General features: G+C 45.5%; 9 protein-coding genes across 9 annotated transcripts; 5 read left to right on the top strand and 4 right to left on the bottom strand.

Moving 5' to 3' along the window:
* Positions 1-511: 511 nt before the first annotated feature.
* M437DRAFT_52917 (cytochrome P450) lies at positions 512-2158 on the top strand (the record flags this gene model as incomplete). The annotated part of the gene is made up of 3 exons (XM_041022439.1): positions 512-690; positions 752-1189; positions 1249-2158. The coding sequence occupies 3 exons, from the start codon at positions 512-514 to the stop codon at positions 2156-2158; spliced, it is 1527 nt and encodes a 508-aa protein (XP_040877865.1).
* Positions 2159-2185: 27 nt separating this feature from the next.
* On the bottom strand, positions 2186-3772 carry M437DRAFT_53348 (uncharacterized protein; the record flags this gene model as incomplete). Its single annotated transcript, XM_041022513.1, has 4 exons — positions 2186-2912; positions 2962-3086; positions 3157-3440; positions 3490-3772. 4 exons carry the CDS (start codon positions 3770-3772, stop codon positions 2186-2188), a joined length of 1419 nt encoding a protein of 472 aa, XP_040877864.1.
* Positions 3773-4406: 634 nt separating this feature from the next.
* On the top strand, positions 4407-6265 carry M437DRAFT_86149 (cytochrome P450; the record flags this gene model as incomplete). Its single annotated transcript, XM_041028406.1, has 4 exons — positions 4407-4551; positions 4611-4761; positions 4929-6177; positions 6230-6265. The coding sequence occupies 4 exons, from the start codon at positions 4407-4409 to the stop codon at positions 6263-6265; spliced, it is 1581 nt and encodes a 526-aa protein (XP_040877863.1).
* Positions 6266-6458: 193 nt separating this feature from the next.
* Positions 6459-6812, bottom strand: M437DRAFT_52870 (uncharacterized protein; the record flags this gene model as incomplete). The annotated part of the gene is made up of 1 exon (XM_041022432.1): positions 6459-6812. A coding segment is annotated over one exon (354 nt), but the record flags the coding sequence as incomplete, so codon positions are not given.
* Positions 6813-7145: 333 nt separating this feature from the next.
* Positions 7146-8221, bottom strand: M437DRAFT_67628 (uncharacterized protein; the record flags this gene model as incomplete). Its single annotated transcript, XM_041024973.1, has 2 exons — positions 7146-7302; positions 7356-8221. 2 exons carry the CDS (start codon positions 8219-8221, stop codon positions 7146-7148), a joined length of 1023 nt encoding a protein of 340 aa, XP_040877861.1.
* A 1922-nt stretch (positions 8222-10143) lies between these two features.
* On the top strand, positions 10144-11588 carry M437DRAFT_53362 (glycoside hydrolase; the record flags this gene model as incomplete). The annotated part of the gene is made up of 2 exons (XM_041022518.1): positions 10144-10741; positions 10792-11588. 2 exons carry the CDS (start codon positions 10144-10146, stop codon positions 11586-11588), a joined length of 1395 nt encoding a protein of 464 aa, XP_040877860.1.
* Positions 11589-12250: 662 nt separating this feature from the next.
* M437DRAFT_67626 (uncharacterized protein) lies at positions 12251-13256 on the bottom strand (the record flags this gene model as incomplete). The annotated part of the gene is made up of 3 exons (XM_041024972.1): positions 12251-12991; positions 13043-13071; positions 13121-13256. 3 exons carry the CDS (start codon positions 13254-13256, stop codon positions 12251-12253), a joined length of 906 nt encoding a protein of 301 aa, XP_040877859.1.
* Positions 13257-14117: 861 nt separating this feature from the next.
* On the top strand, positions 14118-15583 carry M437DRAFT_86145 (enolase C-terminal domain-like protein; the record flags this gene model as incomplete). The annotated part of the gene is made up of 3 exons (XM_041028405.1): positions 14118-14162; positions 14219-14323; positions 14387-15583. The coding sequence occupies 3 exons, from the start codon at positions 14118-14120 to the stop codon at positions 15581-15583; spliced, it is 1347 nt and encodes a 448-aa protein (XP_040877858.1).
* A 651-nt stretch (positions 15584-16234) lies between these two features.
* M437DRAFT_67624 (uncharacterized protein) lies at positions 16235-17815 on the top strand (the record flags this gene model as incomplete). The annotated part of the gene is made up of 7 exons (XM_041024971.1): positions 16235-16255; positions 16777-16815; positions 16950-17015; positions 17142-17172; positions 17326-17357; positions 17417-17483; positions 17646-17815. The coding sequence occupies 7 exons, from the start codon at positions 16235-16237 to the stop codon at positions 17813-17815; spliced, it is 426 nt and encodes a 141-aa protein (XP_040877857.1).
* Positions 17816-22919: the final 5104 nt, after the last annotated feature.

The raw sequence follows: 22919 nt of genomic DNA, 5'->3' as shown, positions 1-22919 counted from the left end.
CCGGTGAGATATTTCCTCTCAATGATGATTGGCCTTGCTTTATTTCCACCTTGAAGGGAACAGAGTTGGTTCAGCTGCTCTGTCCATACTGTGAATCAATTCAGTTAATCAGTCGTTGGGCGCGAAGGAGCGGCTCCACTAAGGTGCAGAGATGCGAAGAGTCGAGAGTCTCGTAATATGAAAGACCTGGTGCCACGAAGGATTCTTTATATTGCTCGAAGGATTGATGGTATTGAAGAAGGCCACGCACGCAAGATGGAAGGTCACAAGCATGGACCAGGGCTCCCCAAACCCACCCCACTTTCCAATTCGGGGAACCAAAGCGCCTGCAGATTAGCCGTACACGCGCCGAACCATAGGATCGTGGCTGAACATGTTTGTGTATTGTTGGCAACTAACTAGATATCTGTGCTTATGTCTAGTCAAGTTACAGAGTCCGGTGAGATGCAATGTTTATATCTATGCATCTGGTACTGCTCTCGACAGTGCCACTCTTTCTGCATGATTAGAAATGATATACGAATTTGGTTATTGTTTGCTTGCGCTGATCCTGTTCACATATACAGCAGAGTACCTGCTCGGGCTAACAGACAATGTACAAGAGCCGCCTCGACTGAGATCCAACATGCCACTTATCGGCCACATCGTTGGGATACTCCGTTATGGACCATCGTATCATAGTCAATTGAGGTAAGACGAGTCTGAGCCCAAAGATTGTTGGGTCTATGGTGGCCGCTGATCATCAAGATAGGGTTGCCTCCAGTTCAGAGATATTCACTCTAGGTATTCTCAATTTCAAGCTCTACACAAGCGTTTCGACCAGACTCTTGCCCGCCATACAAAGACAGTCCAAGACCCTATCTTTCCGGCCAATGATGCAGCACGTTGCACGTCGATGGGGCGATGCGAGTGACGAGACCAACAGAGCCTTCGGTGGACCCTTGTTAGAAGATTTCAGCCATGCTATGAGGATGAGTCTTGCACCAGGACCTCTCCTTGATGAACAAAACAAGAGGATGGCCGAAAGAGCACTCTCGGATATCGATGCTTTGGCCAGCTCCTCGAAGACAGAGGGGAGCAAGATCATGCTGTTGGCCTGGGCCCGCCATGTTGTTACGCAAGCATCGAGCTGTGGAGTGTACGGAAACGAGCATCCTTTGATAGATCCAGAAGTCGAGCAAGCATTCTGGTATCTATACTAGCCTTTTAGTGCAATTGAGCGATATTTGCTGACGATAGAGCACACAGGACTTGGCATAGTCATCTTTCTGCACATATCTCAGGCTTGGGTTTTGACATCTTCCGAAGAGGCTACGCAGCACGACAGAAAGTCTTCGACGCACATGCCAGATACTGCAGTGACATTCCTTCGGACGCATCTCTACTGTTCACAGAACGCTGGCGCGTCTTGTTGGAAGCCGGTATATCCGAGGCGGATTGCATTAAGCAGCAAGCAACACTGCCAATAGGAATGTTGAGCAACACGGTCCCAACTCTTCATTGGACCATCTGCGAACTGTACTCCAGACAAGATCTTCTGGCTGAGGTTCGGGAAGAGTTGGAAGCTCATGCGATCGTCGAGAAAGAAGACGGCTTCGCGCTCGACGTTGCTGCTTTGAAGACCGACTGCTCACTTCTTCTATCCGTGTTCCAAGAAACCCAAAGGACTCGCCACATCCATGCTGCTATCCGTAAAGTCATGAGCGATACGCTGCTGGATGGCAAGTATATACTCAAGAAGGGGAACTATCTTCAGATGCCTGGAAGTTCAATCCATTCGAACATTGAATTATGGGGTCCTTCAGCGACAGAGTTTGACCCCTACAGATTTTGCAACCAGGATTCGCACGCTAGCGGGTCCAAGCAAAGAGGTCGGGACTTTCTTGCATGGGGCGCACCACCGCATCTGTGTCCAGCACGACAATTCGCAGCTAAGGAGATCCTAATCTTGGTTGCACTCCTAGTGATGCGCGTAGATCTTCGACCTGTCAGAGGAATTTGGGAGAAGAGCCCAGCTCTCGATTTAAATGATCCAGCCACGGTCCTCAACCCAAAGACAGATGTCCAGGTACACGTTAGTGAAAGGGAGAAATGGGCTGGCAAATGGAGGTTGCACATGTTGCCCAGTACATGTCGGGTGCCTCTTGAATCAGGCTAGGCATACAGATATGCTCGTGAACGATGTTTATCTCACAATCGTGCTGTTCAGCAGGTGGTCCGTTTGATTCTCAGGCAACGCTGGTAAGTTCAAAGCGTTGAACACAGCATCCCAGTGTGGTCGGAAACCAGACTCACCAGGTGCCATACCAAACCATAGAATACTCTTGACGTGGCTGAAGACTTCGTCCCATGTACGCATCTGCATTGAGGCAGCAGTAGTTCTTGCTTTTCCTGATAGCCAAGGATAATGACTCGTGCCGATTGAAGCCACCATACCAATCGCAAGAAGCCATACTCGCAATGCATCTTGCGTGTATAATACTAGCTCGCTTTGTTCGTAATGTTTTACAAACTGTGCAAGGGCCTGGTTGAGTATAAGAGTGTGTGGGTAGTAGGTCGTTCCGTGGATGATGAGCATGTAAAGTACCAAAGCATAGCGCATGACTTCCGTGGTGGATGATAGCGTGGAGCATGAGAAATCCGAGTCTGTTGGCAGAAGCCTGTGTACCACAAAGCATGCGAGATCATGAAGTTTTGTGGTTGAGAGGGGTAGTTGTTGTGCTGTAAGTGACAAATGGCGAAGACGGTGAAGGATGTTCGCGACCGGTTCATCCACGTTGAGGTCTCCAGTGTCACTAGGCTCAGAGAGAGGTTGGATCAGACGCCATTCGTAAATAGGAGATATGCCGTCTCCAACACCAAAATCATCTTGAGTATCAAACTGCGCATAGCCTGTGAGAATCATTGAGACCCTTCACAACCCGTAAGTAGCGTGCTGGCAAGAAGGTTGTGTTGACTCACCAGCTAACCATGCGTGCAGTAAGAGGACTTGTCCGTTTTACTTCTTTGATGCCACCCCTCGCATGTACTATCCTCCTCACCCCTTGTATATGCATCTGGCTAACTTCAATATTTCCTTTACCGAACTAATGAGACTGAGTCAGTGATGAGACCAGATTAGGCTTAGACGCAGCTGAGCTCGGTTTCGACACGTACTTCGATGGCTGCTAGAGTGATGACAGAATTCATAGTGCTGTCTTGGACTGCCAAATCTTGGTCTTGAACTTTGCGTCGTAGCAAAGCCACTGAGTCTGCCATGAGAAGCTCCGATGTCTGGAAGCCTCTCTGTGCTAGGAGTTCCTCATCGAGGCATGCCGTTTGGAGCGAGACGTGGAAAAGGGCTGGGTCACTTAAAGCCAATGGCCACCATGAGACAATGAACGGGTTAGAGCACTCTTTTAAATCTAGAGGATAGTATTGGAAAGCAATCTTGGTTAGGACTGAATTGATTAGTTGGGATCCAATGACATTTTCGATCAATAGACGTACAGCTGTGTATAAGGCGTTGAACATGTTGACGACCAAGCCTTGTCTGTGGATACGAATCAAAGGGGTCCAGAGAGTTGAACCTGCTTATGTCTGCAGGAAGGAGCACAATTGACGACGGAGCAGCGTCTGACCTCGGGGTCGTCGGCGGAGCAGTCAAAGGCTCATTTGCATATTCACATTGTATGCGGCGTTTGATACAACGTGAGCAGGTTGGAGTGCGAAGATCGCAGCTGTACTTGGATCTGGCACAGGCTGCGCAAGAGCGGCGAAGCGTCCTTCGCATTATGTGGGAGATAAATTACAAGTGATTTGGCTTGCACAAGTCTCGTGTCTTGGTTCAACGTCGGGCGGTTCAGAACGCGTCAAGCGCAGCAACTCATATCGATGGTGTAACAGGGAAGTCAACATTCCCAAGGCGACCAAAGAAGAGGAAGTGCACATACACAAGCGCCCCAATGGCATGGTGCAAGCGAATGAAGTGGAGATACGGGCATGCGACGAGGCTCCTGGTGATGAACCCTTAGCACTAGATCAAAAAGGGACTAGACTCCGAATCGGAGTCTAGTCCCGATAGGGGAATTTCGCATCAATGCTGGTAGGTTTGGTACATCTTGTAGAGACCAGAATGATGAGTTCATGCTATTTCGCACTGAAATCGGCCCATGCCATGCATTCTGAAGAGATTCATGAGGGGGACTGCAACGGAATGATTGAGCCGGCTGCTTGGTCAGGGCGAAAATGACCGAGATGAGAAAGCGCGAGGTACCCACGCGTGGCAGTCTTGAACTTCTTCAAATGAAGGACATGCGCAGGTCTTGCTTTCTGCTCTTGTCCTTACGCATCTGCCAAAACAAACATCTCCATCTTGGGGTCCAGTATCCAGAATCGCTGCATCGATGGATAACAGCTCTTCAACCATGTCCAGTTGGAACACTGGCATGGTCAATGGCTCGACTTTGCAGCCTACTCTGCCAAAGAGCATTCTGCCTGCTGTCATTCTTGGATGGTCTATGTGGCAGTACCTTTTGAGTTTTCTTCTCGGAGTCATAGTCTACGACCAAGGTAAGCAGCAATGCCCGTCTGGATCTGCTCCATTGACCTAGCTGATATGCAACTCGCAGTCATGTACATCAAACGCAAAGGATCAATCGCCGGACCTGCCTTCAAGATTCCTCTCATGGGACCATTCCTCCAGGCTCTTGATCCAAAATTTGATGGGTATCTTGCACAATGGGCAAGTGGTCCTTTGAGCTGTGTGTCGGTCTTCCACAAGTATGTGTTTCTACTTCTCCCAACCTGCACCTTCCAAGCAGAATCACTCGTGGAGATGTCCAAAGCGCTCTTGGTAATCTCCATGATCTCCCTGACCAGAGGAGCAAGAAAAAGTTCAAGAACAAAAAGGCTTTCCCAGATCGGATGACTAACAATCCTCTTTGCAGATTCGTCGTTCTTGCTTCAGACCGTGACCTGGCGCACAAAGTCTTCAAATCGCCTGCATATGCAGAACCATGCATAGTTCCAGTCGCAAAGGACATCATCGGACATAAGGCTTGGGTCTTCCTCCAGGGTCGAGACCATGCAGAATACCGACGGGGATTGACTCCTTTATTCACCAACAAGGCCATGGCCACATATCTTCCTGTCCAGGAAAAGGTGCTGGCCGATTACTTTGACAAATTCGTGGCCACCAGCGAGGCAAATCAGAACAAGCCCATGCCTTTCATGACCATGTTCCGCGAGATCAACTGTGCTCTTTCATGTCGCACCTTCTTCGGCGATTACATCTCTCAGGACGCTGTCAAGAAAATCGCTGACGACTACTACCTTGCCACCGCTGCTCTTGAGCTTGTCAACGTACCACTCTCAATGTACATTCCTGGAACAAAAGTGTGGCGAGGTAAGCGTGTCGCTGATGCTGTTCATGTTGAATTTGCGAAGTGTGCAGCCGCGTGCAAAGCAAACATGGCGAGTGGTGCTGCTCCCACATGCACTGTTGACCATTGGGTGCTCCACATGATGCAGTCCAACCGTTATCGCGAGAGGATTGCAGCTGGAGAGGCCGACGTCGAGAAGCCGATCAACCTGATCCGCGAGTTCACTAACGAAGAGATCGGTGAGACGCTCTTCACCTTCCTCTTTGCCTCGCAGGATGCATCCAGCAGTGCCACGACCTGGCTGTTCCAAATTCTTGCACAGCGCCCCGACGTACTCGATCGCCTCAGACAGGAAAACCTTGACGCTCGCGGTGGAGACAAGAACAAGCCTTTCGATCAGCCCATGTTGGAGTCTCTGACCTACACCAACGCTGTCGTCAAGGAGCTTCTTCGCCACAGGCCGCCTGTCATCTTCGTCCCTTACCTTGCCACCAAGGACTTCCCGGTCACGCCGAATTACACTGTACCAAAAGGCTCCATGATCATCCCCTCCTGCTACCCAGCCTTGCACGATCCCCAAGTATACCCCGAGCCAGACGTCTTTGACCCTGACAGATGGATCACTGGTGATGCTGAGTCCAAGACCAAGAACTGGCTTGTCTTTGGTGCAGGTCCACATGATTGTCTTGCAAGAAGGTATGTGCCGCTATCCATGGCTGGCATGATCGGTAAGGCTGCTATGGAGCTCGACTGGAAGCACTACGAGACCGAGTTATCTGAAGAGATCAAGGTCTTCGCTACTCTGTTCCCCATGGTAAGCCAAATCTTGCCCAATTGTATGCCAGCCTTGGCTAACTCTTACATAGGATGGATGTCCTCTCGTCTTCTCTAAGCGCCGTTGATACAGTCTTCGATTGAAATCAGACGAGTCATTCATACATGACTTAGCCGCATAACAGGGCTTCTGAATGTAGAAATCTGCTCAATAAACAACAAAAGTAATACTTGTACCGATGTCCTACTTACAACCGTCGAAATAAAGCCACGCATAATAGATAGACCGCACTACGTGCAAACTCCGCTAAGAAACTGCCACTACAATCTAACTCCTTGAGTCCGAGTCGACCATACAAGTATGCCAGTCATCTCGAGATCCATAGCGACGATCATGAGGCCTGCGGCTCTGACTTGACGACTTCTATTGAGAACTCGGGCTTTTAAAAGTTTTGCGTCGTCCATGACATCTGCAGTCTCGCTTGAAATAAATAGCTGATTCTGCTTGACGGCATTAGTGGGTAGCAAAAAGAGCAAAGGCAAAACATACAGCAGCAGGGATTCCCACGTGGTCACCCACCGTAGTACTAATCTGCCGTTCAACTGCTTATGTATGGCAGAGCGGACGGGATGCCCAGTTTTCAGCTGACTGTGGCCGTATGTGCTGGATGCTTGATTTTGTTGGTCTATAATAAGAGCGTCAGACGACAGAGCAAAGACGCATGAGTTGATGACGCCAGAAATCAATTCTGTTCAAGGCATGGAAAGGTTGGAGCGATCACTCGGAAAGGCGCATTTAGAATGCAACACTTTAGGAACGAACCATAGCACTTGTGCGAGGGCACTGGCCACACCACGAAGCATGAGCGAATGAGCGCATGAGCGTATGAGGGTGACAAAGCCGAAGCAAGCTCTTAAGCAGCTTCTAGCGGCGAGAACCGCAAACGGATGTCTATTCCGGTGTAGTCGATATATGAACATTGAACAGAAAACGGAGTCTATCAAAATCTAGACAAGAACATAAAGAGGTCGTGGTAGTTCAGTGAACGCCGGGGCAGCCTTATGCTTGAGACCTATGTAGGCCTCGCGGCGAGCTGGGCTGCCCTTGGTGACTGACCACGTCTCTAGGCCATAATATGTCGCAATAGAATGTACGAGCCAGCGACTAACGGCTGTTAGCGAGCGGTTACTTTAAGAAGAGCAGAAGCATATACATACCCGAATGCAGCGCTACGATCATCGGCGAGACTCTCAAGGATCATCCGTTCCTTTGCTAGATCGTCACTGCTGATGCTCGTACTGCTGTCGTCACTGACGACGCTCTTTGAACGCTTGCGATCATCGCTCATCGCACCATTACGGCCAACAAAGACGATCTCCTCGTCCTCGCTGTCGCCATCGACCAAACCATCTTCAGCTAATTGGCGCTCCTTGGCGGACCACTGTTGTACGAAGCTTCTAACCTCCTCTTCTAGGTCCTGGAGCATGTTCTTTGCACCACGACTCTTCTTAAGCTTCTCGCGAAGCTCGCGCGGAACTCTAGCTGCAGCCTGCTCGTCCTTGGATCCGTGTGCGCGAGTATCGCCGACATTGTTTGCACGACGTGTGGGCACCTTAGCCTGTGCCTTGGCCTTGTACTCGGCATCCCAAAGCGGTGCCAGGAAGTATGGGACCTCGTGAATAGGATATGTAGGACGGACTTCCCAATCGCTGGGTAGAGGAGGTTGAGCGTAGGGGTTGTTGAGCAGGCGATCGTTCTCCCATCGCTGTCTGCGACGACTTCCCTCTTTGCCCTTGAGCAAGGCTTCGCGACGTTTCAGACTATCGCGGCGGACGGGCTCTCTCCTCTTGTAAACGGTATGGACTTCTTGCTTTGAGCGTGGCTTCGCGGTAGCCATGGCATTCGCGGCGGCGAGAGCATTCTCATCTAGCGGGATCTCAATTGTGACGTTGGCGCGGGGTCTAGGAGGGGTCGGCGTCGAGATGGTCGTTGCCTGTAGCGCCTCGGCTGCCTGTTCGACTGTCCAGGCCTCGACGTCGATGCCAGTTGGCGCTGCGGTGATAGGATCGTGCGAGATAGCCATGATGAGAGTGCGCCAATGAACCAAAGGAACTCGAAAGCAGTGTGCGAGAGTGAGGTGGGTGAAGGACGACGAGGGGCAGGAGACAAGGAGAAGCAATCATCATCAGCATCATTGATGGTCCTTATCGCCACTGACCAATCGAATTGCCCCGCACCCGCACACGCCTTAGTGCCGATGATCGACAGTCTTTATCTCGTTTTCTCTTTCCGATCCGCCTTCCGCCCTGCTTTCGCCGAAAGCATAAATCTTGCATAACATGACTTGTTCGCACCTCATGCAATCAGCATAATTTGATGAACACCATCGCGACAAAGCAGAGCTTCAAAGAATGAGGTGCCGCTAGACTTGGTGGATTCCTATGCAGGAGTCGGGCTAATTTCATTCTCTCCAAACGCTTTTACTAGGCTCTACAGACTCCGACTCAAAGCTCGTACCGCGAGTAAGGGGAGAGCTGGCAGGCAGAAGAAAACGACATCCTGTAGAGCAGCACCCATGCCTAGCCGAATCTCATGGCCACCGGTTTCTCCTTGGTCTGTTCTCTAAACAAGCAGGGAGTTGTAATCCCTGTCTTCGGGGCATGCGTATGTAGCACAAGACAGCAGATATGTTTGTTGTTGCTGATTGCAACCCGCGGTTGCAGCCTGGTCATCTTGAATACTTGTTGATGATCATCCGGGAAACCAAATCGGCCCTTGTGTTGTCATTCACCCCAATGTTCGAGAGTGGACTGTTCCTAGGGCTGGTTGGGCTGAGAGCGGGATGTCGAAATTGAGGTGCATCTGAAACAACAACTGTGTTGACGTGCGTTTGGTAGCAGACGTGATGCACTCCACGGGAGGTTTGAGCAATGGTTGTTTGCGCTTGGAGCTTGGCGGTTGACACAGTCTTGCAAAATCCTGATGTGTGCTACACAGGCATACTCATACTCAAGGAAGAAGAATCTATTGCTTGATCAGACAAAATTTCGCAGCGTCAACGAGTGACGTACGCTGTGACAGTAGACAGTGGCCTTTGTGTAGGTTGTATGCGCTTTCGGCGCGACATGCACCAAAAGTCGCACACTCTTATCACCACCACACAAAACACTCTTGTGGGTCTTCAGTCTAATCTCCTTATATACGGATACTCGGAGTCCGAATGGCACTGCCCTAGTAGGGTATGGGCATCAGGCGGGCAGATGTGCTAGCCGCTGAGTGTTTCCTCTCCACATGCAGATGTGTGTCAGAAACGTAACTGTGAAAATGATTGTCTCCCAGCCAGAGGCGTGTCCAGGAGATCATTACACCTGGCTGTGCCTCTGTGAAGCAAGCCTTGTCTGCTCGCGACCGTAATAGCAAACGAAGTCTTCGTTCTATGTCGTATGATACTATCTCTACCTCGACATGGTTCTGAAAGCCCGGCAATGGCGAACAGCTTCGCGGCTCCTGAAACGCTTCTGCATCTCATGCAGTCTTCTATATCTGATACAACAGGTGCGGGTCCTCCCGGTCGCTGTCTGCTGCACCAGTTCTGGAGCCTCCATCCCTCTCTCACTTCCGGACCAACCAGTTTGCGAGTAACGGCAGCGCAATCAAACTCGGGAGCATGGCATTTTTCACGTGTGAAGACTAGGTGTGGTCGCCTCCTTGGATTCTCTGTAGACTTCTTATATAGGCCCTTGTAGGTGTGCATCCCTTCCCTTGCTTTTGTACCTCTGTTCTCTTGGTCAGTCTGCCTTATACAGTCTTTCTTTTGGCGTTTTCGCCTTTCCATTCATTCAGTCGCTCCTTTGACATACCCTTTCACTGCTTTGATAGTAGTGTGCCACTCCTTTTGCTTCGTTCCCTTCACACAAATCGACATTTCAAGCGCTTGCGCCTTCCAAAACAACCACTTTTGTTGATTCAACTTTATCGTTCGCATTGAGCCATTCAACCACAAAGATGTTTTCCAAATTCTGGACTGCTTTGGCACTTGTTGCAATCAATATCCACCTGGTCGCCGCCAAGTCTGTTGTTGCGCATTTCATGCTCGACAACTCCTATGCCTACACCGTGGGACAGTGGGAGACTGACATGAAGGCTGCTCAGCAGGCCGGCATCGATGGCTTCTCTCTCAACTGGGTCCCTCCGGACTGCACCTCACCCAGCCGCAAGTGGCAGATCAGCCGTATCGATGATGCTTTCGAAGCTGCTGAGAACACCGGTTTCAAACTCATGTTCTCTTTCGACATGAGCTACACGACTTGCAACACTTTCTGGAACACGACTTTCATGACTGACATGATCACTAAGCATGCTGGCAGCTCTGCCGCTATGCGCTGGAACACCAACATTCTTGTCTCGACCTATGCTGGCGACAACAACGATGCGTATGGAAACCAATTCTTCCAGAACCTCAAGAACTCTTGCAAGGCCGCAGGCAACCCGATCTCCCTGGCTCCTGCTCTTGTCTCGTACGCACAAGCTGCTCAGACCAATGCTCAGCAGTCTGCCGCCAAGATGGTCAGCGACTACCCTTCTATCGATGGCTACTTCAACTGTAAGTAACTTCACAGAACTGTCTGTCGACTTTGACTAACAACTTTCAAGGGCAAGCATGGCCTCTGATGGACGCCAACATGACTTGCACCGCCGACGAAGCGTTCAAGGCTGCACTCACCCAGAACGGAAAGACTGGACCTTACATCATGGCCGTCTCTCCCTGGCAATACAAGGATCTCAACAACGGTATCGCTTCCGACTCTTGGGTCGCCTACTCAGACACCCTCTTCGCCCAGCGTCTGCACACTATTGCCAACAACCAGTTCTCTCCCGATATCATTGAAGTGCTGACTTGGAACGACTTCTGCGAATCACACTACCTACGCGATCTTCCTAGCATGACTAACACTAGCGCCACAGACTATGTTACCTACAGCAACGGCATGCAGAACTATGTCGAGGGTATGAACCACGCTCCCTGGCGTGTCATGGCCAAGTACTACCTCAACTGGTGGAAGAACGGCCAGGCCCCTGTCATCACCATGGACCAAGTCGTCTACTGGTACCGCGTGCACCCCAAGGCCGCTGCATGCTACGGCGGCTCCTCCAGCAAGATCAAGAACCAGAACTATCCCATTGATGCAGTGTTCGCATGGGCTCTGGTCAAGGACACTGCCACCATCTCCATCAGTGTGGGCGCCAATGAGTACTGGGAGTTCGAGGCCAACTCTTCTGGTCCTGCTCTTTCCATGGTACCTTTCCCTGAGGATCTTGGTTCCAGTGGAACTACCCCTCAGGTCAGCATCAACAGGAACAACAAGGTTGTTCAGTACTCACAGGGTAGCATGCCCATCACAGCTTCTTGCGTAAGTGATCTGTCTTTGTTCTGTCAATACTTTTACTGACGATTCGTTTTCTACAGAGCTGGAGCAACTTCAACGCCCACGTCGAGCTCTGCGGCGAGGGCATCAACAAAGGCCCCTCTACCTCCTGATATTGATTCGTCTACGAGAAAAACACCACGCTTCACATTCACACATACAGTACGAGAAAAAGACAAAACGAGACTTTGCTGGGACAGAGCTCGACATTACAACGAAATAGAAGGGAACATGACGGACACTTTCGATTCTTGGTTGGGGAAGACTTTATGATTGGGGTAAGGTTGGGATACGGGTGGTCAGGAGGTAAATGAGGGATGGATGGGTCATAACGAGATTACTCTTCTTTTCATAAAATGGACGATGGCTTTTAGATGATGAAGTCGACTTTTTTGCACATTCTCAATGGTCAGAAAAGTTTTGTTCTTTCAACAAATTTTGCATCCGCTCGCGGCTTCCTTTCTGATTATGTGTTTGCTGCTCATACCTTTGTGGCCATGCTCGGAAGTGACGAACTTGGGCACATGTGTACTTTCCTAAGTTGGCTGCTCTATTCCCAAGTATAGAAAACAGACTCGATGCCAAAGCGATCAGGATGGCGTGAATACACTTGACTTGGTATCATGTCTGTGACCTGTAAATTTTGTATACAATTGTAGATGTGATACTCGAGATTATGCAGACTTTTAGTCCCTCTTGCCTCCAGCGGAACCCAATGCATAGCTACTAGTGCCTACGGCATATCCATATCCGCCTAATCTGCCACTCTCCATACCACCGGTCATCCTGTCTTTGCCGTGGTTCCTGAGCCTTCTCGGAAGCTCGACGCCACGGAAGTAGACGATACAGATGGCAGCTGCGGCACCAGCACTCAAAAGACAGTATATCAGAGTGCTGGCGTAGATGTGGCCGCCAACGCCGGACCAGCCAGAAGGCAATTGCTGGCCAGAGTACCAGCGGATGGAGAAGGTGAAGGGCAGAGCGTCACCAATGACAATGCGCGTCGGCGGGCGAGTGGAGATTGAGTATGCGGTAGCGGCATCAATAACGCCAGGCGACACAGATTTGGGAGCAGCATGTAGCAGCATGTTGAGGTGTGATGAGACGTGTAGGTGTGAGAGTTGAAGTGTGCCTGTCAAGGCAATGATCAAGGGGATGTATTCATCGTCGAGACTGCCTTGGCCCTCAATCGAGGGGTCTTCTTTGGGAGCTTTGTAAGATGCGGGAAAGGGGCGAGTAGGGATGCGACAGGTCATGGGAGCGTCGTTGTGGACGTAGAACTCGAGGAGGTGGAACATGGGGTCCGAGATGAAGTCGATGGTGCAATTGATGTCCTTCTCGACACCAAAGTAGATCTCTAGCGGCCGACCAGTCTCATTGCATACCGGGAAGGGCACATATTGAAGCTGCCCTGAGGCATCTGTGACCTGTCACGCTGTCAGTCGGCTGTATCATTCACACCATGCTGTACCGCTTACATGCTCGCCAGTATCAGACGTCCTGTTGACTTGGCCATGTTAGTAGAAGCACATGTTGCAATAAATAAAAAGACATACGACACGTCACGGGGATGGCATCCCCTGCGCGATAGATAGGCTTCTCATCGACGAGCGGCTCCTGGGTCGCAGCTCTCGCCAAGGCAGTGAAGAAGACGAGACACAGCTGGACCAGCAATGAGATACGACTCGTCATTTTGGCCATGAGAAAGAGTCGACTTGGATTCTTCGAGTCCACTCGAGTCGTTGGCGGCTGCTGCTGCTGCTGCTACTTCTCCTTGAAGCCACGCGAGCAAGATCAAATCCCTTCCCCACAATTTCGACTCTGACGCTCTTGCCAGTTTCTGAAACACTCCCTCTGCGAAACATCACAGAGACCAAGCCGGCACCATGTATATTGCTCTCACATCTCCGAATACAGTCGATGGATAATCCTCCAACGAGCCTTCACTGGTACCGCTTAGATCGGAAATCATGCATCGGCAGGGACGCTCTTCACGAACCAGAGACATAACGAGGGCTGTAGGATTGCTTCGTCTACCTTCGGAATGGTCCCCTTTCAGATGAACCTTCTTCGCGGTCCTCGCTGCATTCGTCCCTTCCGCCTATCTTTTGACCCTGACTGTTGGTTGTCATGGCCATTTTGGTCTTGTAAAGTCTGCCAGCTTCATTCCAAAAAACGGAGCGAAACAAGTTAAGTTTACCACAATGCACCCGGGTAATAGCAATCACGAACCATGCCCCTTCATCGCCAGACCTACTCCAAGATCTGGTTCTCTTTCGGGAAAACCTTTGGGGCACGTCCGTCTTCTCGGCGACTGAAAGCTCTCGGAAGAACTCCAGCCTAAATTATGCACCAATAGCGGCAAAGGTTCATACAAAGCCGCTTGCTGGAGCCCCGGACCCGACCCCACTAGTGGGGGCGCTCTGACGCTCCATGAGAGGTTGCTCATCAGACAAAACCTGTCCCATTTCCCACTGTTAGGCATCGTGTGCTCTCTCCTGATTCTTCTCCCTGTTCTACTACTATCTTTCTGTACTCTTCATATCATACACCATGGTTACAATCACAAAGGCCACGACGAGGGATGTCAGATTCCCTGTGAGTAAACATGTTCATACTCTCGACTCGGCAACAATTGACCCGGGTGAATGTAGACGTCTCTTGACAAGACTGGCTCCGATGCCATGAACGCTGCTGGTGACTACTCGGCCGCTTATTGCATCTTGCACACCGACTCCGAGTTCTCTGGCCACGGCATGGTAAGTAATACTACACTTCCCCAGGTTCCATTCCCTATGTGTAAGTGCTGATCTCTCTGACAGACTTTCACAATTGGTCGCGGCAACGAGATCGTTTGCCAGGCTATCTCCCTTCTTGCTGCCCGTGTCGAGGGAAAGAAGCTCGAGGATCTCGTCTCCAACTGGGGTCAGACCTGGAGATACCTCGTCTCGGACAGTCAGCTTAGATGGATCGGCCCCGAGAAGGGTGTCATCCACCTTGCTCTTGGTGCCGTCGTCAACGCTATCTGGGACTTGTGGGCAAAGACACTAAACAAGCCCGTTTGGAGAATCGTTGCTGAGATGTCTCCCGAAGAGTTCGTCTCGTGTATTGACTTCAGATACATCACCGATGCCATCACCAAAGAGGAGGCCATTGAGATGCTGAAGAAGGAGGAGCCTGGCAAGGCTGAGCGTATCAAGCACGCCGAGGCCAACAGAGCGGTACCTGCCTACACAACCAGTGCTGGCTGGTTAGGTTATGGCAAGGACAAGATGAAGGGTCTGCTGCAGGAGACCCTCAACGCCGGCTACAAGCACTTTAAGCTGAAGGTCGGAACTAGCGTCGCCGAGGACAAGGAGAGACTGAGCATCGCCAGAGAGGTCATCGGCTACGACAGAGGCAACTTCCTCATGGTCGATGCCAACCAGGTTTGGTCAGTACCAGAAGCCATCGAGTACATGAAGCAACTTGCCGAGTTCAAGCCCTGGTTCATTGAGGAGCCTACCAGCCCCGATGATGTCTTTGGTCACAAAGCCATCCGCGAAGCCCTCAAGCCTTACAACATTGGTGTTGCTACTGGTGAGATGTGCCAAAACCGTGTCATCTTCAAGCAACTTCTACAACAGGGTGCCATCGATGTCTGCCAGATTGATGCTTGCCGCATGGGAGGTGTCAATGAGGTTCTTGCGGTCCTCCTCATCGCAAAGAAGTTCGGCGTGCCGATTGTCCCTCACTCTGGTGGTGTTGGTCTTCCCGAGTACACTCAGCACCTGAGTACCATCGACTATGTTGTTGTCAGTGGTAAGCTCAGTGTGCTTGAGTATGTCGACCATTTGCACGAGCACTTCTTCCACCCCAGTGTCATCAAGGATGGCTACTACACTACTCCTACCGAGGCTGGATACAGTGTGGAGATGAAGCCTGAGAGTATGGACAAGTTCGAGTACCCTGGCAAGGATGGTGTCAGTTGGTGGAAGAGCGAGGAGGCTAGACCTATCCTTGAGGGTGAGAGGATATAAATCTGCATTTTTCTTGAGTAAAGATATCCTGTTAATGACATGTAATGGCAATTCTGAACAAATGTCTCGAGTCACTGGGGTCCGACTTCTTCGTATGACTACAAAAGTATCAAATGTATAGCTATAAAAATGCACAATACTACCAGGATGCATTGGAGCAACCGCTGGAAAGCAGCAATTCATCGGTTCCCTATGGATACGCCTCTATTTCAAAGATACTTCTACCTTCTCGTAGTCTAAAGTTCACCATTTACTATAGTCTAGACAGGACTGAAGTTACACTGAAATTGCAGAGGGGACTAATTAAATTCAATGAGGCGAGAGCCTCGGCTATATAGCAGTCTTAGCGGTACTTGCCGTGAGATCTATAAAATAACATTCTCCCCTACTAAGACTTAAACCTCTAGTTTAAGAACTACTCTTGCTATCCTATTAATTTATAGTCTTTCTTCGAGGGATAACTCTTTAGGAATTTCTTAAAGAAGCTCGAGGGACGGCTTATAGAGCGGTTATCTAATAGTCTCTTAAGGCTTCTTATTAATACCTCCTAAAGTTAGGGATAGGCATAGTAGTACTTATGCCTACTATCGCTAACTCCTTATTATTAACGCTCTACCCTAGGGCACTAAGAGGTTCCTAACCCTCTAGTTAATGTCTCCTAAAAGTCGGAGCGTAAGTAAGTACTAATCTCTTAAGCCCTTACCTCTTATAAGGCCTCTTACTAGCTCGTTACTACCTTAATCGGTTAGTATAAGTATTTTCCATCTTTTCTTTCTAACCTCTTCCTCTTCCTTAATATTAGTAGGCTCTTATTTCTTTAGTAATAGCTTCTATTAGTCTTGCTTCTTCTTTTCTTATTAGCCTTCCTTATCTTATATTACTAGTATCTATCCTTCTACTTCTTGCACTTTAATTGCTTAAGCAATTTCTTATATAAGAAGTAGTAAGCTTTAGTAGTTCCTTACTTGCTATAGCTCTAAATCGCTCTTAGCATATTCGTACGGAATTTTAAGTTATATTACTTTGCTACGAGCTCTTATTATTTTACGCGCTTATAATAATAACTTACTTCGCTTCTTAGCACTACTACTTCTTCTTTATACCGGCGTTTCTTTACTTAATTAATAACATTACGCGCGCTTCTATAATAGCTACTCTTACTCCTTACTTCGCTATTACTAACTTCTCGCTAGGTAGCACCTTCTCTAGCCGCGGTAGTAGTAGTAGTAGTAGTAAGAGACCTTTAAATAATAATACTAGTCTTCTTAGTTACTATAATATAGACCCTAGCATAGATCTCTATGTCGCTAGTTTATTATTCCTAACTCTTTAGCTATAGTTTTACTACTTACTACGCTTCTTATAGGATACGATGCTAAGTAGATCGATCTTACCTAGCTCTACTCCTTCTACTATAGTTATATCGCTTAAGGTAAGCTAGTTCCTAGATTCGTTAGCACTTATAGCGCCATCTTCGCTAATTAGACTAACCCTCGCCTATACCTTAATAACGAATTGTCTTAGACTTATAAAGAGGTTAGCTAGTTCCATTTTCTAGCTTACTCGTACTATCCTAGAGCCGTTACTTAGTAGGCCGCTACTAGTTTAGTTTACTATTATAGTAAGAACGCTTACCGTCGCTACTATAAGAACGCCTACTTAACCTTCTTAACTTACTATACCTTAGATACTAGCTCTTATCTAGTTTACTAGGGAGCTTATAGTAACTACGCTATATCTAGTTATCCTAAGCTCTACGAGTTCTTTTATAAGGGTATGTTAAGGTTCCATTAGTTTATTAGTAACTTATCTAACATTAAGATAGATCTTTAGAATATTAACTACGTTAATAATACTCGTAACGTTACTAAGAAGAAGTCTATTACTACCCTTAAGGCTCGTAAGGGTTCGAACTCTTTACTTCCTAGCTCCCCTTCTCCTACTAAAGGTAGTAGCTATTAGTAGCCTTATCTTAACACTCCTTCTTACCGTCGTCCTACTACTAGTCCTTCTTCTCCTCTCCTTAGCTTTAGTAGCAACTCTTCGTCGCCTATTATCTTAGACGGTGCTACTACTACTCCTTCTACTTATGTTAAAAGAGAGTCTTCTATTATTATTAAGGTTAAGGGTTCTAGTAGTTCTAGTAAGAAGTCTTCGGCCGCTAAGGACGACGACGTTATCGTTATCTATATTAGTAAGGCTACTCCTATCGCTAGCCCTTTTACTACCTAGCTTAAGAAGAAGGATAATAATAAGAGTAGAAAGAATAAGGGTAAGGAACGTAAGAAGTAGTTACTTAGACATAAGGATTTAGCGTTCTTCTAGAGAGTCTTAGGCTTTCTTTTTAAGTAGTTTTTTATAGGCGTTTCGGCCTTCTTTTATAGGGAAATAGACTTACTAGATACTTATTAATAAAATGATAATAACTTTCTCTTTAGCCATCTATTAGTATTTAACCCTAGTAACTTTTTAATTATTTTTATAGCGAGATTGCTCGATAGGATTAGTAACGAGTTATTGCCTAGCTACCCTAGCTACTCTATTAGCTAAATCGAATAGTTTCTTTAGTAGAGTCCTTCTTAAAACTAGATTAAGGATTAATGGCTCCTCTAGATATAGCACATTAACCCTTTAAGCTCTATCCTCCCTATCTTATTATCTAGATAAGAGTAAGGCCTTTCTTCTTCTAGCCTACTCTATCTACTTTATAATATTATAGTCCTTAAGAGATTCCTCCTCTACTAAGAACGAGCGTGCTCTTATACCTATTTCTTATAGAGTCTTCTATTAAGTTTCTATTAATATAGACTTTAACTATATATCCAGAGTCGGCTTATTAATATCTAGAATCTTAAGGATCTCTAGTATCGGCTTTCTTACATCGAGCCTATTAGTAAGATCGTTAACTATCTTATTCTAAAACGTCGTTACTAAATTATATCTAGCCTTAATTAATCTATTACTATAGACTAGATGCTAAAGAATCCTCGTTAAATTAAGGTACTATAAAGCGTAGGTGCTAAACTAACTTGCCTTTATAATCTTATATAGTCCCGTCTATTTAGGTACTAACTTCTTAGGATTTAGATTCTCTATTAAGACCTACTCTCCTTCTTAGAATGCTAGGCCTTCTCTTGCTTCTAGCTTATTAGATAATATTAAGTTAGCCTTAATTACCTTATTAATAAGCTTCTTGTTAGCTAATTGCCTAGTATGTTTAACTATTAAGAGGCGCTTCTTAGGATTAGTAACTACTATCTCTAAGGGACAGATGTTATTCTTATCTTTAATAATTCTTAGACGTACCCTATATAGTAGGTAGAACGGCGAATACCTGCTATTAGTATAAATTCTAGTTCTTATGTAGTATAAAGCTTCTAGTAGGAAGCTATCCTATAAGACTATCTTATTTCTAAGAACCATCTTTATTAGCATACTACCTAATGTTCTATTAAGGTTCTTAACCTTACTATTTACTCTTAGATAGTATAGCGTTATTAGTTTATGCTCGGTCTTTAACTTATTATTAAGATAGTAGATAATTCTTACTAGGAAATTTGCTCTATTATCTAATAATAATTCCTTAGGAGCACTATATATATAGTAGATCTCTTTATAGAGAAATACTACTATAGCTTTATCGTCTGCTCTTATAATAGCTTTAGCAATAGGCTAGCCTATTACATAATTAATAGCTATAATAACCTGTCGGTTTCTATAGATAGATAAAGGAAAAGGGCTAATAACATCTATTACCTATCTCTTAAACGGTTAGAGCTCTACATCGACTTAAGAGAACCTTACCTCCCTATCTAAATCTAGCTTTCCTTTTTACATGATCTAACACGTCGGATAGGTACTAATAAACTTCCTTACATTAGTTTTTATGCTTAGCTACTAAGCTCTAGACTCTATATGTCCTATAAGGCCTAGGAGGCTAAAATAACTATAGTTCCGATAAATGTATTATATAAAGTCTACTCTTAGCCATTCCTTAAGGAAGGGAGTAAGGGATCTATTATCTAGTTTCTTATATAGCTTATTAATGCTATCGACTTCTTTTAAGGTAAACTCCTTTTGTTGTTTAAGTACTATAGTCTTAAGCCGTTCGTCTTTAGGTAATTAGTTAAGCATTAGATAGATGCCTATAGCATCTACGAATTCTTGTTTTTCGTCTAGTTTTAATCTTAAGGCATTAAGATGTTATACCGACCTAGCTTAGTAGGCTAGCGTTAATAATATAAAGTTAGGCCTTCTTAATATAGCATTAGGAATAATGGCCTTAGATCCCTTACGGTATCTAATCTTAATATTATACTTATAGAATTCCTTAAACTAGCGAGCTACTCTCTTACTAGGAGTCTTTATAGTCTAGAGGTACTTTAGGCTCTTATAATCCGTAAGAATAATAGTCTTATAGCCATTTTAGATGTAACTAGCCTACGTTCTTAAGGCTTCCTTAATAGCTAGCCCTTCCTTCTTATAGATTAGATAGTTAAGCTCTATAGCTTATATCTTCCTACCTCTAAAAGCTACTAGGTAGGGGTTTCCTTTAGGATTATCTTAGTATAGTACTAATCCGATGGCCTATTTAGATGCATCTATTTTAATGATATATAGCTTCGATAGATTAGGACTCTTTAAGATAGGGGCTTCTCCTAATCGTTTCTTAAGAGTCTCGAAGGCTATCTAGCATTAAGCATTCTAGAGGATAAGTCGTTATTTTATTGCTCTTATACTTACGTCTTCCTCTTTTAACAAATTAGAGAGAGGAGCAGCTAATTTAGCAAACCCTTAGATATATCGACAATAGAAACTAGTAAGACTAAGGAACTAATAAACATCGGTAGCTATCTATAGATAGGGCTAGTTCTTAATAACTTCTATCTTATTAGTAAGAGGTTAAGTCTTACTAGGCTAGATACGATGGCTATAGAAGGTAACTTCTTAAACACCGATCTTATACTTCTTAGCTAAGGCGAGAAGTTACGTCTTCTTAAGAGTCTTAAAGATAAGCTTAAGATATTAAGCGTATTCTTCCTTACTTCTTAAGAAGATAAGGATATTATCTAAGTATATAATAACGAATTTCTATAAGTATTTAGAGAGAATACTGTTTATTAAGGTCTAGAAAGAAGCTAGGGCATTAGCTAGTCTAAAGAGCATTACTAAGAACTTATACTTACTAGATCGTATGTTAAAGGCAGTCTTTTTAATAGAATTAGGAGTTATTAGGAGCTACTAGAAGCCTAATACTAAGTCGAGCTTCGTAAACTATATAGTAGTAGATACGACATTAAGGTAGTCCTAGATCCTAGGTAAGGGATAATTATTCCTCTTAGTAATAGCGTTAAGGCTACAGAAATTAACACATATGCGCCATTTACTTCTAGGCTTTAGCACGAATAGTACTAGACTTCCCTAGGCACTCGAGGACTTCCTAATAAGGCCTCTTTTTAATAGATCTTTAATCTACTTATCTTGCTTAGCTAGCTATTACAGGTTTAACTAGTAGGCTTATTAATTAATAGGGGAAGCATCTCCTATGTTAATGTAGTAGTTAGCCTCTTAGCTCTTAGGTAGTCTTACTAGTAAGGAACTAGAGAAGAGACGCTTAAAGCATTTAACTACTTATTAGAATAGCGTTTCCTTAGGCATTAATAGTTCTAGGGGCTTCTCCTTAATGTCTTAGAGAGTGGCTATTAACTAATACGACTTAGGTGCTCTAGTAGTCGGAGAGGGGCGTCTAGCAATTAGTTAACCTCGGGCCTCCTCTTCTTAGTTAAGCTAGAAGATTAGGGAAGGAGACTTTAACTAGTACTAACCGTTATGTATATCTATTATTACTATAGTACCGGTCTACTAATAAATTATTAGGTTATAGGTTATAAACTACTTAAGACTAAGGATAATATTATATCCTTCGATGTTAAGGATTCGTGCCTCTAGATAGTTACTCTATAAGCTAATCTAATAGGGAATAAAAAGGGCCCTAGTACTCTTAAGTACGTCTCTATTTAGTAGTACAATTCGTTTCTTATAAACTTCTTAGAGATAGCTCTTATAGTAGCGTTTAGCTATAGCTATTAATACATATATATTAGAGGTAGCCGAGTTAAGCGTAAATTAGACCTTCTTAATACGTTCTAGAGGACCGATAGTACTATTAAGTGTTAGGAGGTAATTATCTATTACGTTTAGGCGATATAACGTAGTGTCGATCCCTAGGTACTATTAGAGTAAGAAGTTTATTACTTATTAGGCTTATTCTTAGGAGCAATAATTAGCCTTATTATTGCTTCTTAGTAGTTTTTTATAATAGGGTAATTATAGGAGAAGTGCCCTAGTTTCTTATAGTTCTAGCACTCTATCGTCTTACTACTAGGCGTAAAGGACTAATTCTTTAACCTCTAAAAGAGAGTCCTCTTACTAGGAGGGCCTAACCTTCTTACTAGTTATAAGGAGGTCGGCATAGTAGCTATACGATTATCTCGTTGCTTATTAGTTTCTCCTTAAAGAGCTATAACTACTTAAGAAGGTTAAGTAGCTATAACATCGTAGCGATGTTAGGCGCGGTATAATTTCTTATTATAGTTACGTAAGATAGTAATATATTAGTTAAGGGAGACATTACTAGGGTTTATAGGTTTTAGATCCATATAATTATAGATAGCTAGCTTAAGGCCGTTACGGTATCGACGGGTAATAGCCTTCTTAGTAGGAGTCTCGTCTAATAGACGACTTAGGGTAATAAGTTTAAAAGCGAAGTTACTAGTAGAGCCTACTTACTTTATAGTTTCCTACTCGTAGAGCTTATGTTCGTAGTAACTAGCTTTAATGTATTAATGACGCATCTTAATAAGGGCTTTTTTAAAGAGTTGTTTAACGTTAACGTTAGTATAGTAGAGAAGGACCTTCTCTTACTACTAGTTAAATGGTTTACTAGTAAGGAACTAGGAGAACATAAGGATCTTATCTTTTCTAGTTAGAGAGTGTCTAAATTAGTACTTAGAGATAAGCGTAAGATAGTTATTTATCTTACCGAGCTAATGTAGAATTTAGTTATTCTTAGCTCCTTTAGGGAGAGTAGAAAGTTTCTTTAGAAAAACCTTAATAGAGGGTTCGTAAGGAATATCGTTATTATTACTAGTAAGGAAGTTATTAGCGCGGTATTCCTTAAAGCGCTACTTAAGGCGAGCACGCTCTTACTCGAACATCTATTAGAAATAGGTAAAGGCCTTAGATTTAGAATGTTAGTTAGAGGACATCTTAATTATTTCTTAATAGATTAATAAAGAAGGAGAAGCTAATATAGTTATTCTTCTCTTCTTAAGTA

This window comes from Aureobasidium melanogenum, assembly GCF_000721775.1.
Source record: "Aureobasidium melanogenum CBS 110374 unplaced genomic scaffold scaffold_17, whole genome shotgun sequence".
Taxonomy (NCBI): Eukaryota; Fungi; Ascomycota; class Dothideomycetes; order Dothideales; family Saccotheciaceae; genus Aureobasidium; species Aureobasidium melanogenum.
Note: the sequence above shows the minus strand (reverse complement) of the source record. Positions and strands in the feature narration are given on the sequence as shown.